General features: G+C 46.3%; 1 protein-coding gene across 1 annotated transcript in view; it reads left to right on the top strand.

The window, feature by feature from the left end:
- The window catches only part of Rgl1 (ral guanine nucleotide dissociation stimulator like 1), a 106,521-nt gene that overhangs the window by 82,772 nt on the left and 6,257 nt on the right, over positions 1-17,492 (top strand). Inside the window, exons 10-16 of the mRNA XM_052200238.1 lie at positions 503-592; positions 2,745-2,831; positions 4,236-4,268; positions 7,209-7,330; positions 9,120-9,209; positions 12,184-12,370; positions 15,700-15,954. Of these exons, the coding sequence (XP_052056198.1) occupies positions 503-592; positions 2,745-2,831; positions 4,236-4,268; positions 7,209-7,330; positions 9,120-9,209; positions 12,184-12,370; positions 15,700-15,954 (864 nt within the window). The remainder of the gene's footprint in view (positions 1-502; positions 593-2,744; positions 2,832-4,235; positions 4,269-7,208; positions 7,331-9,119; positions 9,210-12,183; positions 12,371-15,699; positions 15,955-17,492) is intronic.

Raw genomic sequence — 17,492 nt, 5'->3', positions numbered from 1 at the left:
TTCATTGGTCAAGATGTACTCCAACTCTGGACTTCCTCAAGATCTTGCTGTGTAAAGGTTTTGTCTAGCTAAGTTACACCACACAGTGCCCTTCCTTCACAGAATGCTGGCACATTCATTCCAGGCCAAGATAAAGAAGTCATAAAATGTGCAGGAAGAAAGCTTAATTTTTAAGATAAAAGATACTTTGTGTGAAACTTGAGATGTACAAAAGAACATCTTCCATTTTTGGGAATCGGTGACCTTATGGTGATGATTGATTTTCTAGTCAAATTAGGGACTCTGCTTTTACAGATTTTGGGGCTAGGATAATCCCTGACCACCACACACAGAGACTTGTCTGCAGCAAGGCCCCAAAATACAGCCTTAACAGCCTGAGGGCCTGCAAGAGGCCTGCATGGCATCTTGGGACACAGGAAGAGATTGTATCATAGAACCCAGATAACCCTTTCCTCTCTAGATTGGCATCCTCCATGACCTTCCTCTGTGCCCTGTTTCTTAGGAAGGAACCTCAAAATTTGCAAACCTGGACAGCAGCGTGAAAGAAAACCAGAAGCGGACCCAGAGGCGCCTGCAACTGCAGAAGGATATGGTATGTCTGACCCCGTTGTCTACCAGCCAGCAGGAGAGAGGCAGCTGGCACACCGCCGCAGCAGATTCCTTCTGCAGGGCGCCCACACTTGTCAGAAGGCTCTACCATTCGGTGCCTAATTTGTTCTTAACCTGGGAGGTCTTTAGCAAAAGTGTTAGACCCAGTGAAAAATGGATACCAAGAGGTACAAATTCCACAGATGCATTCGTACAAAATGCACACTCAAACCAGATGTTGATGATGGAAAGTGTGCAGTGGGGTATCTCCATCTTCCTGATATACACACACCAGATGTTGATGATGGAAAGTGTGCAGTGGGGTATCTCCATCTTCCTGATATACACACACCAGATGTTGATAGAGGGAAATGCGCAGTGGGGTATCTCTATCCTCCTGACATCTTGCTTGCTGCTGCCATTTTTGTAAGAAGCCTCCTAGGCTTGTATCTACATCAGCTTTGGGGATGTAATGGCCAAGGAAACCACATTGTCTCCCATTAGGAAGATTTGGTCTTTGTCCTGGAGAACATCATTCCCTTTGCTTCCAGGTTCTTTAATCACTGCCCAGTCTCCTTACTATTCTGGGTCCTAACTGGATCTTGTTGTTCACGTCTCTGAGAATCCCATGCATCCTTTCTGAAAGCAGAATAGTTATTATCATCTTTGCCCCTGTCCTTAAGTCCCCAAATTTTAGTATAGGGTGTGGGGACAAAAGAGCACATTAGAGTCTAGACAAATGAATATTTTCATCCTTGCCTTTCCTTGAGGGTGGATATAACATAGCAATGTTTTTGAGAGCTAGAACTCTCCTGTAACTTAATGCTAATCTAACTCAAAGTGTTTTAAACTTTTTGGTTGTTCAAAGACAGTTAAAAATAGCTGCTGCTGAGGGAGGGGTAGAGATTATTTTAGTTCGGGATAAGACCTTGCACAAACAACAGGGAAGGACAAGTTAAACTGGAGCTGACAGTGAGTTTCTGAAGGACAAAGTCCTGTGTGGTGTGAGCTGGCTGAGGACATGGCCCACCTTCTGCCAAGAGGCCTGGTCTTGCCCTGGCTCTGATTTCGCGTGTTCATGCTAGTTTCCCTCATACCTGCATATATGAGAAGAAGCCACTCCATCCCTCCCACCCCCAGTTTATTTTCCCTGAAGAATGCTTGTGCCTCAGTGGTCTTGTGGAGAACAGAAACTCAAAAGAGATTTGGTGAGATGAAAGTTAGAAAATCTACTCATTCATCCCTGCTTTTAACATTGTCTAAAGTGGTGGTAAAACAGACAATCCTAAGAAATGGACACAGACAGAATCCTGCCAGTTAAAATCTAGACTTCACTTGAAGTGAGTCCGCCTGTCTGTTCTAGGACTCAAGCATACCAACAGCACTTAGCTGTCATGATGTTCTAATCACTTATGGTCCAGGGCAGCTCCAGAGTCTTGTTTGTCATGACCTCCAGAGTCATCAAGTTACCTCGGTGTCCTGTAGAGCATCCTATAGTCTGGGTTTGTGTTTGTTTGCCTAGTGATTAAACTGTGGTCATACCTGTTTGGAAAGAATTTCGCAGAGATGAAATACCCCTCCTCTCACATTCTTTGAAGGAGTTCTGTGGTGTCAGTGTGTCATCTGCTGTCACACTGATGGTCATGAGATCACCCACCATTAACATGGTTAAAGTGAGGTCTGTCAGACTAACCTGTCTAAAGTCAGTGTTCTTCCTGTCTTTCTGTTGGTCAGTCGCTCATAGTGATGCCCCACACCACAGGCAGCCTGCACTCCTTCATTCATCAGGAAATAGTGTCCTCCTCTGAGAGATGCTGAGACCGTGGCATTCCTAACAGCTGGAAGTGTCTACACACACTGAAGAGAGCAGCCCACACGGACCAGAGCCTGAGCACAGTAGACCCCACTGTGGACCCCACTGTGGACACACTGCACACGTGTGTGATCTAATGGCTGGAGGCTTGCTTTTCCTGAATGAAAGTTAGACATTAGGTCCTGCAGTTCCTGTCCTGTTTGTCTAGGCTTTACAACAATTTCAGCCCTGCAAGAGACAGACAAAGTAGTCTCATCCCGGGGCATTTTCTCTGGTGTGTGGGTTGTGAAGCCTTTAACATGTCAGTGACAGCAAAGACAGCCCTACTCTTCTTCCTCTTCAGGGTGTGATGCAGGGTACCGTGCCCTACCTGGGCACCTTCCTGACAGACCTGACCATGCTGGACACCGCCCTGCAGGACTACATCGAGGTGGGTTCTGTGCGGCCAGTGCAGCTGGGCCTGCGGCCTTCTTCCTGGCTGCATGAGGAAGTTTGCTTCTCTCAGGATCTATTTAGAGCCCACAATACACATGGCTAGGTAGTAACAAAATGAAACAAAACAAACACCAGAAGACACCAGAGACTGCACAAAGCCCATGGAAAGAGATCTCGGCTCATCAAAGCAGTAGAAATGGCTAGGAATGGCATCAGTGTGGGCAGGAATGCAGTGAAAGGTGAGGGTGTGAGGGATGTCAGGTGACAGCGTGTTTAGCTCCATCCGCACAGATATGGCCGCACTGCCTTTTGAGGGCTGGGGTCTGAGCATCGGAGCTACAGATGGATTTGAAGGGATGACCCACACCGACACTCTGCCTGGATATGTTACGGATGAGACAGATTAATGAGTTTTCAAGTGTTCATTCCTCATTTCTTTCGATAATGATTGTGCCACCGCTTCCTGTTGTACAGTATGTGCTTGGATCCACGTCCTGCCTTCCTTGTGCTGTGAAGGAAGAGCTAAAATCCACTCGAACAAGCAGACTGTTGATAGCAGTAATAAAATGGCAATTAGAAAAGGACTTGGTATTTGAAAGGAGAGTTAAAGGGAATTTGTAGGGCTCATCTTCTAACTCAGAGCACTTGTCTCTGATGTTCTGGTTCAGTTACTATAGATGACAAACAAGCATAGATCACAGAACAAACACAACACAACACGCTACAAAACAAAGCAGCCATGTCTGTCCCCATCCCCGGCCTATGAAATGTTGTGCTACAAAGGGAAGCCGCTTACTTGGAAGGATTCTTGAAGTGGTGTAGATTTGCTCATTCATGTGCATTTCCCGAGCTCATGTCTCCTCACACACTCTGCCACAGCTCCTCTCCGGAAACTCCCTGAATCTCAGAGTTGAGCAAGTGCAGGGAGTGAGCAAATACTGAGGAATTACATTGACCCTACTGAGAGCAGGGACAGTAGTGATGAAGAATTGAAACTTAATTTCCACGACGCTGTGGAGAAGTGACTTCCCTTATGATAAATCATGGACAGTTTGGCTCCCAGCGTGAGTCAACGTGCACCTGTCGCTGTCGTTCAGCCGAGGGGAGGCGTGGAGTGGAGTGGAGAGTCTGCTCCTCACAGCTTGGCAAATGTGCCTGATGCGGACTCGGTGCTTCCTCACTGCCATTGTTGTTGGTTTCAGACATTTTAGGAGCTGCTCCATCATAAATAAAGGGACATTTTTCTTCAAGAAAAGGATGGTTGTCTTGCCCATCGCTGCCATGTTTATACAATCATTAAGAGTTACAACTCTCTCATCTCTTTAACTTACTCACCGTGGCCCCAACAGCATGGGCGCTGCAGTTCCGTTGCTTACATTCTTCCAAACATTTTTTTCAGGGTGGACTGATCAACTTCGAGAAAAGAAGAAGGGTAAGTACCACCCTCGCCTGGGCTTTGCCATTTTATTTCACCTGGGCATGAAAAAACTGAAAGAAGTGGAGAGAAACTATGTTCTTTTGTTTGTTTTTGGAGACAGAAAAATAATAATCACTGAACATTTATAAATATACCATTATGTCGGCGTCTTCCTACACATTACTCCACAAGAGCCCTGCAAGCTCTCTTTCCACATCTTCAGTGAAAGGTGGGGGTGGAAGAGATTAAGGACTGGGCCACAGTAAGCTGGTGGGGAGTCGGAGTTCACACTTTGTCCTGCGGCAAATCTCATTAATAAAGGAAAGGTGGTATAGGTAGAGCTGGGGACACAACAGTGACAGGGCACGCGAGCAGCACGCATGAGGTCTTGTATTTGATCCCTAATACAGAGTCAGAGAGATTTTGAGATTCCTTTCCTACCATCACCTTCACAGCTATGTTTAGCAATACAGGTTTACTCTATAGTTAGTCACAGTGTATGAACTCTAATGTTCATATGTAGGAACACATGAAAATCATTGCTGAGGATATATGTGGAAGTCTTCCACAAAGAAGTTTGTGAAACAAGTAATACATTAGTTAGCTTGTTTTAGTCATTTCATAGCAAATACATATTCCAAAATATCATGTTGTATAGACCTGTGTGTTAGTGCTTAAATAAAACAAACAAGCAAACAAACAAACAAAAAAAAACAAGTTCACTTAAGAAGTTTCTAAAAGTGAATGACATTATCAAAGACGGCTACTCCGGTGGGTCTGTCTGGGAGAGGAAAGGATATAGTGTCCTTATAAGAAGTAGGTGATTATCTTGAAGGGTGTTCTATATCAAACTTGATCTTTCTGTGGATAGAGTAGTTCTGCATTATGTTTGTTTTAGAATTTATTTTTATTTTATGTACATTGGTGCTTGGCCTACATATGTGAGGGAGTCAGATTCCCTGAACAGAAGTTATAGACAGCTGTGAACTGCCATGTGGTTGCTGGGAACTGAACTATGGACTTCTGGAAGAGCAGCCAGTACTCTTAACCACTGAGCCATCTCTCACCTCCTGTACTGTGGTTTTTTGTTTTTTTTTAAGTGTAAATTTTGCCATCATATTGGGTCAGATGGACATGAGATAGGCATTTGAGTATTTGGAAGGAAAGCGAGTGAGTGCAGTAACTCCCTGTAGGACCCCTCCGTCCGTTACTCCTGTGTTCATCCACCACGCCACCTGCACTGGTTGTATGGTTGTATGGGAGTTTGGGAACTTGTACAGTGGAAAGCCAGAGCCCTGCCCTCAGGAAGTCTGTAATCCAGGAGGGAGACAGGCAGGGGAGCAGGCAGCCATATTTATCTGTCCAAGCTCAAAGCAGAGGTGAAGGGTCTTTCTTAGAGAAGCGAACAGGAGGCCGAGTCTAGTCTCAGCTCTGAGGCCAGAGAACCACACAGGGACAAAGAACATCATGCAAACACAGGGCAGAGAAGCAAGCTGGGCTCGACTCCAGAGCAACAAGATACCAGCACGAACCAGCCGGAGCTTTGGGTCCCTGGTCCACTGAGCTCCCTGTGGCATGGTGGTAAATATTTGACGATAGCGCTGGACCAAGGGATGAGAGCGCTGAGGCCCACAGGCTCTGCCCGCTCTCGGTTGCTTCTGGCCCGGCCTGCTGTGCCTCCACAGTGCATCATGGTGGTCCTTTAACTTCAGCATGAGCATGCATGCTACCCTCTTTCCCTTTAAGACTAAGAAACTAAATGTTTACAGAGTTTAAGTATAAAGCCTAAAGCTGCAGTTTGTGCTGACTGCTGACATTAAGAAGGGGCCTTGGAGGGCTGGAGAGATGGCTCAGTGGTTAAGAGCACTGACTACTCTTCCAAAGATCCTGAGTTCAAATTCTAGCAAACACACGGTGGCTCACAACCATCTATAATGAGATCTGATGTCCTCTTCTGGTGTGTCTGAAGATGGCTACAGTGTACTTAATTATAATAATAAATAAATCTTTGGGCCTGAGCGAGCAAGGTTAACTGGAGCGAGCGGGCAAGCGGGCGAGCGGGCGAGCGGGGTGGACCAGAGCAAGCAGAGTCCTAAACATTCAACTCCCAGCAACCACATGAAGGCTCACACCATACAGCTACAGTGTATTCATATACATAAAATAAATAAACAAATCCTTTAAAAAAAAAGGGACCTTGAAGCAAGCAAAGATATGTAAGTGATTGGGGCATAATTATGTGCCTGCTTCTTGTGAGCTTTAGAAGGTTTAGTTAGATGATTTCTTTACTGGAGTAGTAAAAACCCAAGGATCTAGAAAACCTAAACATCCGGCTTGCCGAGACCCTGGCCGTTTAGGCGGCCGGCCCCGCTGGTGTGCATTTATTGAGGGGGAAGAGTTGGAGACGCTGCGATGGGAGCTTCAAGCTTTTTGACTCACATCTCTTCTTTTTAAGATATGAAATAGAAGTGAAAAAAGTTTTTTTTTTTTTTACATATTTCATAATCTTATATTTAAAAGAAAAAATCCCAAGAATGGCAACAGGAAGGAAGGCGCCATTATGAACTGAGTTGGTGACGAGCCGGCTTCTCTGGATGGCCTGTTGTATCCATATGAGTTTCCTTTTCAAGAAGAGAGGATTGGGAAACGAAGCATATGAGGACTGAGGAGCTGAAGTGCTGCATATGTGTATTTTAAGATTTATTTGTGCTTGTACTGGAGATTGAAACCAGAGCAGCATGCATATACCAGGCATGCGCTCCACCACTGAGCTAGGTCCCACCCCTCACCCCTGAGTTAGAACTTTTACGATTTACTCTCTAAGGCAGCCGGATTGCAGAGTCTTCATCAATGGCTTTCTCCATACAATACCCTTAGATATTACAGTTCCATGTGGAAAAGATTTATATTGGTTTCATCGTATTACTCAGTCTCCTGGTTTTCTGTCTTCTTTAGGAATTTGAAGTGATTGCCCAGATAAAGCTCCTACAGTCTGCTTGCAACAGCTACTGCATGAGCCCAGACCAGAAGTTTATCCAGTGGTTCCAGAGGCAGCAGCTTCTAACAGAGGAGGAGAGGTAGGCTGACCTGTCTGTCACCTGTCAGCAGGACTAGAGGGTGGGTCTTATGTCTGGCTCCTCCCCTTACCATGGAAGCCTAGAGCGAGTCTTATCCCTCCCCATCTGCAGGAAACCCGGTTGTAACCTGTTGGCTCTAATGTATGAAGTCCTTTTCTGGAAAGCCCTAGAATGATAACCGTGCTCCTCCTCATCACTGCCCCTGCCATTGTCCCAGAGTTCATGGTGTGAACTGTCAGAGACAGAGGAGCGGGGATGGGGAGGGGTGGAGGAAGAGGAAAAAAGAGGTCTCCTGAGAGATGAAATAGAGTAAAGTGCTTTGGACCTATGGGCAGGAGCAGATCCCTGACCAGGAAGTGGCGGGGCACAGGGAAAACTGACAGATACTACCAAGTAGGTGGGGCTGTGGAGGGAGACCTCATCCGAAGAGCTGGAGAACATTCCAGACAGAGCAAGATAGGAACATGTAAAGGCCTGAGGTCCTGACAGCCTGGGTGTGTGGAGGCCAGTGATGCCTCCGGTATGGGTGGGGCCCAGGACACAGCTCTCAAAACACTGGCTGGTGTACAAGGAAAGGCACCCTGATTCTCATGCTTTGACTGCTGGCCCAGTGGGTTCCGACCTTTCCTCCAGTCTGGTGGTCGTCAGATTCGTCTGTAGGCCATATGTGGCCCGGCCCGCTGCCTGTTTTCACATTTTTAAGTGGCAGAAGGAAAAAATAAAAGAATGTGGCATGGAAAGTAGTCGTTTGAAATTCAAATTTCAGGATTCATAAATAAGGCTTTAATGGAATGTAGCCCAGTCCTTTACATCTGTGGTTGCTCTTGTGCGTTAAGACAGACCATATGGCCCACAGCCTAAAATACTTACTATCTGGTCTGATTCAGAGAAAGTTTGCTGATCCCTGAGGTAGACCTGAGATTTTCTTTGAAGATTTATCATTAGCGAGAGTGGAATGAACAGTCAATAAGTATTTGTGAGGCTTGGGGCTTTGAGGGGCACTGCAGTCGTGACAGGCCGACCTGGTCACTCCCTAGCTCTGAGGTGCTGGAATGAAGGGCGTCCTGACCCTCCTGCCTGCTCCACTGTACCTGCGCTAGCTACAGCCTCCGGCGCTCACAAGAAACATTCCAAAGCAGAAACTCCTCTCGTGCATGTATTGGTTAGCATTTGCCTGGCATATCAATATCTGAAGCTGAGGCATTTTTAATTGAGGCATTTTTTTGGCCATCAAAGATAATGTCTGTAATTATATTTATATATTTTTATAACTAATGTAATTGATATGTCTATTCACCAAAGGTTAGATATTTTACAAAAATACCTTCTTTCATTTCTCTAACATAATGTTAGAAATGTGTACAGAGACACAGTCGCATAGAAGGAGGAAGCAGGAAGGAAGCGCTGGTGATTGATAGAGGGAAGGCGATTCTTCTCCCCTCCTTCCCCCACTCTGCCCCCAGTCTTGGGGTTAGATGAGGATGATCAAGGGGCAGGCTGCCGTCAGCTTCAGCTCTTGCCAGTCATCCTTGAGTCGAAGCCTGCAGAACAGGACAGGCTCTATCCATCTGCCTGTGAAAGGAGCAGGAGAGGCCTGCAGTGTAAAGCTGTCACACGTGGCCATCAGCAAGCCCCCGCTGATACTCATGCCAGGACACCACGGTCCAGAGCTTTACTTTGGCTATGCAGAACCTTCCTCTAAATCCAGTATTTCAATAAATCACATGAGTTTGGGAATCTGTTCTTCTGTGCTTAGATATTGACTTCAAACCTTCCCTGTCTTTCTCAGCTATGCCCTCTCGTGTGAGATCGAAGCAGCTGCGGACGCCAGCACCACTTCCCCTAAGCCTCGGAAGAGCATGGTGAAGAGGCTGAGCCTGTGAGTCCCCGTCAGGTCCTGTCACAGAGGGGAGAGCACTGTGCTCCGAATGCTCACGTGACAGGCGCATTTTCTCTCCTGAACTCAGACAGCTCATTAGGTCCATCTATTCCTCTCCTGGACACTCTAGTGACAGTTTTGCAGTCATCTGACTGTCCTCTTGTTCCAACAATTCATTCTTCGCTAAATAGCCTGGTGATCCTTTGAACAGTAAATTATGTCAGTTTTAAAACTCCCAATGGTTTTATTTTGAAGTGAACTCTCAACTGTAGGCCCTAGTTTCCCAGGCCTTATAGGATCTGTGCCCAACCTTCCCTCGCTTCCAACAGTTGCTCTGGAATCCTCACCAAGATTCACCACACCAACCTTAAGACACACCAGGCTGTTGCCTGCTCAGGCCCTTCACACTAGTCCTTCCTACAGGCTAGAAATGGTCTTTATCTTCCTCAGATGTCGGCCAGAATGTTCTCTCCTAAGAGATCTTCCGATGGTGAGGTCTCCTCTGGTCATCCTCATTCCTGTCGGCTGTTTGCACAGCCTAGAGTAAGCAGTGTTATAGTAGAAACAGTGCTCATCATGTATGGTAGATGAGGAGGCCTTCTGTGGTCAGCTTCGAGAGGCCTCACTCCATTTGGGTAGAACCCAGAGGCCTTAGACCATCTACAGGACCCCATCGCCCTACAGCATCAGCACCACCACCCTATCAGCCTGTGTCCATCTGTCTGTCCCCCCATCGCCCTACAGCATCAGCACCACCACCCTGTCTGCCTGTGTCCATCTGTCTGTCCTCTCTCCTGTTCACTCCACCATTTGCACTTCAGCTACCTCAGGACGCCTCCCCCCCCCACACACACCAGGCAGTCATTGTCAGTTGCCTTTGTTCTACTAACTTTTCTCCCAAAGAGCCACCTGGCTCACTTTCTCACTTCCTTCCAGTGTTTTTGTAGAAATGTCATCTTGACAAGCGTGTTGGACACTCTAGCCCTTCATCTTACCTGGCCTTGGTGCCCTCCCTTGGTTGCCTTTTGTCTTTGTTTTTTTTTTTTTCTTTCATCTCATTAACTTCTTCCACTATACTGTATACGGTATGTGTCTGTATAGAACTTAAAGTCCATGGAGAGACGCCTCGGCTGTATTTGTTGTTCACAGGGTCTAAATGCTGTGCCCCCCCCCACTCCCCAGTGATTAGTGAGTATGTTTAGCATAGGTAAGTTGAGCCAAAAGCTAGGGCTATTATAAGAGCAATGTATGTGTTTATAAAATCTACATACAACATGATCTAGGAAACCATTTCTATAATTAGCTCCAATTACAGAGCCCAGGAAACCAAAGTATGGAAAAGGTGGCTCATGTGCTTACAATGGGAGGACAGAACGCATGCTCAGATTCAGCTCAGAGTGAAGTTTATAGAAATTTTACCATATGGTGAAATTACATTCTGAAGGCAGAGTGAGAGAGAGAGAGCGGTGGAAGGGATACGGGAGAGGAGGGAGCACCACAGGAGAGGAGAAAGGGAATAAAAAGTGCTCACTTGGTCCAGGCTTGGAGTGTGCCAGCCAGCTTCTGCAACAGGAGCTTGAGAAGACCCGCTCTGCTCCAGAAAGCTGATCTTCAGAATTTGAGGGATCAGAGAAGGCAGGTGTCACTTCTAGGACGCTTCTCTCTCACACAGATCGCATCACTTACAAACCTAAGAGCGGACTTTTGGGTGACATTACCTGCATTGGCTAGGGGCAAACAAGGATAGTCCTTAGGGAACATTGGCCACTTCTCCCTGGCCAAGCAGTTTACCTCGACTCTTCCCAAGCCCACCAATTGCCTGCAGACATCATGGTTGTCTTTGTGATGTGAGGGTGCAGTGCTTTCTGGATCAGTGGGCTGTTACAGCTCAGCAGTTCTGGAATCTTCTCAGGCACTGCATCTGTCTGTTTCCTTGTCTGGTCTCAGTGTCTCCTGGCTCTGCTCTTGCACGTGTGCAGGGCTCCCTGTGTTTTCATTATACCCTAACCTCTCTTCCCATAGCTTCATGTCTATCAGGGCCATCATGCATAGAGACATTATTTCTTCTGTATTAATTCAGGCCAGGCCAGGTAGACTTTCCTGTTGTCGCCTGTGCCTGTGAGAAGATACTTTTCTAGCCCATCTCCTTACTGAGGGTAAAGCCCTTTGAGTGCCTGGCTTTATATATGAGTTTAGGTGCTATCTACCTTACTTTAGTAAGCAGAACCCTCATTTCACAGTACTGTGTATGTGTTAAATTCATACACATGAATTATGTATACATGTATGGAAATATCAATGGAATCCCATTATTATGTATAATTAAATTGTGCTAGTGTTTTTTAAAACAATGACTGTTTTGGCAACATTCATATCTTCCATTTCCCAACCAGAGCAGCTGCAGAAATAGCTCATCAGCTTCCGATTTTCAGTTCCCTTTTTCTGTAAGGCCTGGCCTGTAGGGATTTCCCTTACATCTTACCAGCTCAGCTCAAGCGGGGTTTTAATATTTCTTACCTAGTTATTTCATGGAGAAGGGTGTGGGTTATTTTAGTTTGCCAGATGTCTCGAAGCAGAAGTGATTTTCCTTGGCCATTTATTCAGCGCACACCCACCCTTCCCAGATTCACAAAGTTTAAAGTTCATTTTAGGCTAGGAAGCAATAAGGGGTGGGGTGCTGATAGTGGACCCTGTCACAGAGGTCCATGTAAAAGATGGAGGACCAATGGCTTAGAAAGACTCTGGCTACATCAGTTAAACAACCTATGTGTCATTTGAACCGGGACATAATCAACTGGGACAAGATAATCACTGCTGTTTGTTAGAAACATTACAGGTTTTTTTTTAAAACAATATTTACAATAGAACATACATGATTGAAAAAACATTAAGGGCTTAATCAGCACACATTATTCAGTCAGTCCTGGGTTCTAGGTTTGTAACAGCTCAGATGTTGGCTTTCTGTCTCCTGCAGACTGTTTCTGGGATCTGACATCATCCCCGGGAGCACTCCCACCAAAGAGCAGCCCAAGTCCGCAGCCAGCGGGAGCTCTGGGGAGAGCATGGACTCGGTCAGCGTGTCGTCCTGTGAGTCAAACCACTCCGAGGCCGAGGAGGGCTCCATCACACCCATGGACACACCAGATGAGCCGCAAAAGAAGGTGCATACTAAACCTTCCCATAATTCTCTCCTGTCGCAGCCCCCAGCGTGCTGCTTGCCACGTGAAGAATGTCTGTGTCCAGGTTTTCCAGTGCATCAGAAGCAGAGTTCCTTCTGGGGACCCATCCCCAGAGAAAAAGATACAAAGTACTAAGGAGGCTGCTATTCATTTGTCCCTGCAAACATTTCTATGTCCATATCTAAGTGCACTGAAGGATTATGGCCCATAACACAAATACACCTTATACAACAGATGCAGGATTGCCTGAGCAGGAGCAAAACCGAGAAATTGATGCCCACCAGCTTTTTGGTGCCATGTGCTGTCTTACCCGCACTTGTCCCATAGCACACCCACAGGGAAGCACTAAGACTCAATGATGGGGAACAGCCTCCCTGTGTCTTGGGGACTGGCTATGTTGGGCTTGGCCTTACACTACAATTTTAACCCAAAGCCTGCTTCAGTTACCTGTCATTTATTTATCTAGAATAATTGGTTTTCCAGAACATCCTCTTACCATGCTGAGGCATATGAAGAGGGGACAAAGCCCCGCCCTGCAAGGACACACAGGGAGAGCCTTTTCTTGGTCATACCTACTGACATTCCATTGCTCAAAGCGGTCATGTGGTCCAATCCAACATAAATAACGGAATCAGGGAGATATGATCTGGCTTCAGTGGGAGGGACAGTGAAACCAATCACATGGCGGGGGGCGCAGTCTTCAGTGGCTGAGGATTTGATAATGGTGGCACAGTGTACCACAGTGGAAATAGATTGCAAACGGTATGCCCTGATAATGGGCTCCTTGTCCAGGCCATTCCTCATGGCTGCACAAGTAAGTAAGAGAAAACATCTCCTTCAGTCTCCTCACTGGCCAAGGAGCTTGGCTCAGAGAGGTCAGCTCTGCCATGACTGGAACCCACAGCATTTGGGGGAGAGTTTTGGCTACTAGACTTATTCTGTCATTTCTTCTGGCCTCCTCGTTTGGACTCACACCAGGGAAGAGTACAGGTGACAGTCCCTATGTCTTCTGCCCAGTAGGGGGCACTTGTGTTGCTTTGCACGTTGTCCTCAGCTGTAACACCAGTCTGAGACCCTTCAAGTGTCCCCAAGTCGTAATTTGAGAGGTATTTTAGGACTCACCAGCTAGAGGTGATCCAACCGCTCTCACATCGTTTTTGCCATGGATGGAGCAGGTACGGTCCTCCATGTTCCAGATGTTGAAGGAAAAAGGCTGCAGACAGCTAACATCTGGCTATTGTCTCAAAAACCATGTTTCCTAAGCCTGGAATATTGTCATTCTCCATGACTTGACATCAGCTGGATCTTAATCCAGAGGATGATGGCTCAGTGACAAAGCACTTGTCACACAAATGCAAGTCCCTGAGTTGAGATTCCTCCAAAGTACAAAAAACCAGGCATGTCTGTCTACTTGGAATTCTAGAACTACTGCATAAGATGGGAGGAAGAGACAGGAGCGCCTCAGAAGACGCCTCCTCCCTAGTGGCCTCCACACCACCATCTCTCCTGCTCTCCCACATGAGGCTGTTTTCTTTAAAAGTAAAGTGTAATTTGCATTCCTCTTTCTTCATGTACCTTATCATCACTTATAAACAGTTATTGCTGTGCTTGTTCCTTACCACTTAAATCCTTGCGAGGATGCTATATATAACTCATATGAGCTCGCCATCCCAATGTGTTACCCCCTCAGCTATAAATTTTATTAGGATCATGGAAAGCCCAAGGGAAAAAGGAAGGTGAATGTGAAAAAACTTCAGGCAGCATTTGGAGAGCTGACCTTCCTGGCTAATAGACTTGCAGGCAAGATAATGCTGTTAAAATTATCCACTCTGAGTAAGTGCTCAGGCTGAGTCACTTGGGAACAGAAGAAGAATTCCAAACAGCAGCAGCAAATGGCTAAATGATATCATGGCATTCCCACTGTAGACACTACATATCAGAACTGGCATTGCAGTTTGCAAGCCATCATAGGACACCCATGCTGTGGAATAGTCCTTAACATAGGGTGACATAGGAAGAAGCAGCCCTGAGAAATTACAGATAACATAGTTCCTATTATTTTTTTTAGAAGCCACATTATCGAAAAGCTAAATTCCTTAATCTGTTTCTGTGAAACTGTGTGTGTGTATGAAGTTAATAATGAGTTTTATTTTATAGGATTATTATAATCCATCTTAATTTATTCTGAATATGACACACACACACACTTTTCTGTAACAATTGATGTTTAAATGATTCAGTTTAATGGTTTTATGTCAGGAATACACCCTGGTGAGTTTAAAGCATCTCTTTGTCTGGAAATTAATATCGGTTGAATCTTAAATACTCAGAGAAGCACATCACTGCAGCCATACATCTGGCAGATGGCCTTGATGTAGACCGTGAAAGTGTATGTCGCTGGTCCTACCAGCAAATGTGAAAAGTGGCAGGGATCCTCCAAGGCTGTGTCTTCAAGGCAAGTGACTTGACTTGCTGAACCGTGCTCTCGGCATTGTTGCGATGCTGTTTTGGGGGTGCCTCCTCCCTCCCCAACCCTGCAAGACAGCTGTGACCTAAGGCAGAAGGATGAGTGGAAGCTCATTAACAGTCTCACAGCTCTAAGGGCGTCAAAACTCGAACACAAATTAGCTGACTCATCATAGCTGTGCATGGCTTGGCGCTTGCTGTGCAAACACCACAGCAAAGGGGGATGGTGAACTCTGGTCCTGGTGGTCGTGAGACCGGGTAGATGGACCTGGGGCCCGGTGTTGTCTCTGGGCCTCCAGTTTCTCTATTTGACAAAGGGGTCAGGTGATCTCTGAGGCCCTCCCAGCAGAACTACACAAGCAGTAGTCTTTATCTTAGATGCTTCTAAACATGAAGACATGTATCTCCTACTACAGAATCTGGACATGAAGTAGTCAGGACGGAATGTTCTCCATGGCCACATTGAGAACTGTTGGTGAGACTCAGTGGGCTCCTACAAGGAAGGCTTCCCAGCAGCTGTAAACAGCCTGAACGGCCTGTATAGTCTGGTATCTGCTGCCACCTCCTGGTTAACTTTCATACCGACGACTGAAAACAGGCCATCAAACAGCCACTGTGCCTTTCTTGGATTCAGAGTGATTAGCTCACACAGAGTCACTGATAGTCACATGAGCCCATGGTGTGTGTGTGTGTGTGTGTGTATCAGAGATAAGAGACACATGAGATATTGAGAAAATAATCAGACCCGATCAATCTTTGTGTCTACTTCTGTTTTGGAAAGCAAAGCGTGTTTGGTCCAGGTTCTAATGGTTTTGTTCTCTCTGGGAATGTGCTAACTCTTCCAGCTCTCCGAGTCCTCCTCCTCCTGTTCCTCCATCCATTCCATGGACACGAATTCTTCAGGGATGTCGTCCCTAATCAACCCCCTGTCCTCCCCTCCATCCTGCAACAACAACCCTAAAATCCACAAGCGCTCCGTCTCTGTGACGTCCATTACCTCCACAGTACTGCCTCCTGTTTACAATCAGCAGAATGAAGACACCTGCATCATCCGCATCAGTATAGAAGACAGCAATGGCAACATGTACAAGAGCATCATGGTAAGGGGCCGGCCTCCCTGGGAGGTCTGTCGGCTGTGTGGACCCACACCCTTGAATTCCCACATTTATCAGACCTGTCTGCACGTGCACACAAAACCAGTATGAAAAATGTCTTCCTGGGCGCAGATTGGTGGTATGTTTATCTAAGGCACAGATGCATATAGGTTATAGTTTTGACATCTTAAGAATTGTTTAAACCCATTCATGCGGGTTGAGGTCCTGTTTCATGGTGCACAGTGTGGGTAACTGTGGGGCAGTAGTCCAGGGCAGATGCAATTGCTGCACATGTCTTCTTGGAGTTCTTCCTACGATCGCACCGACTACTAAGTTAGCACGCCTTCTCAGGAGTGTAGTCCCTGGTGGCTCCACTTTCTCCCTTAGCCATCTGGACCAAGCCGAGCTCCTGAAGTGGGTGATTATGGTGGAGGTGCAGTTTGGGTAGGCAAGTAGCTACACTTCAGCAGTAAATGGAATTGAGATTTATGTGCTTCTTACACAAACAGCACTAGACAGGGAAATTCCAAAGCTACTTCTGATGATGGTGGTCTTTCTGGAATACATATTCGGCCTCTCATGGTCATAACCTTAACTGTAAAGTCTTGTGGTAGGTGATTAAATTCCTTAGTCAGCAGGGCCTATCATATACTAAAAAGAAGAGAAAAAAAGAAAAAGAAAAGAAAAATCTTCTCTGTAGTTAAAATCTACAATAAATTTCATGTCTTCATTTGCCTCCAAGCTGAGGCTTAGGTGTGCCGGAGGTAGGGCGGAGTCATTGTCTCTTAACCTTTGCTGAAGCACTCATTGAATACAGTAATTATTGAGGATGTGTTGTTACTAGTTATTGCCCTGAGCTGTGAGGAGAGGGAGATGTGTAAGACTCATTGATCTTTGAAGAACTTGGAACGGGAGAGAGGTCATATACCAAATGGTACTCTAACAGAAGCCAGGCCAGCTTGGAAATGGCCTAGTGTCCTCGGGGGACTTTGTGTTAATGTTCAGGCCGAGGTTAAGAAATGATTAGGTTTGTTCCTGAGAAACGTGACAAGCCTTGTGGAGACTTGCTGCTTGAGGTGGGAGGGAGGGAGCACTGTGGGTGGGAAGCAAGGAAGGAAGCTGCTCCCATCTTTCCTGCAGGGGATGATAAGGGCTTGAATGAGGCCCTTCATCCCTTATCAGCCTTTTGGTAACTGTTGTGGAGAGTAAGGAAGAGGGAGGATTTCTGTGGAGAGGGAGGACCCAAGGCCGTCTGGTGGCAGGTAGCTGGTGAAAGTACTAAAGGAGGAGGTCTCAGGGTCTTTAGATTGGGACATCCAAATGACATTGTTTAATAGATTGCCACAGACACGGGTGATGGAGGCTTGGTGTTGGAGTCCAATAGTATGTGTCTTTCAGCCCCACTGAGTGGGAATGAGTGTGGGATAAGGCCCAGTTCAGTGTCTTAGGGGAGTGGCTAATGAAGACGCACTAGAAGAACAGCAGCCCAAGGGAGCCCAAGTCAGCAATAGTAGTTGTGTTTTTGGCACACTCTAGTCATCTGC

The sequence above is a fragment of the Apodemus sylvaticus genome, chromosome 12 (genome assembly GCF_947179515.1).
Source record: "Apodemus sylvaticus chromosome 12, mApoSyl1.1, whole genome shotgun sequence".
Taxonomy (NCBI): Eukaryota; Metazoa; Chordata; class Mammalia; order Rodentia; family Muridae; genus Apodemus; species Apodemus sylvaticus.
This window is presented reverse-complemented; position numbering and strand designations above follow the sequence as displayed.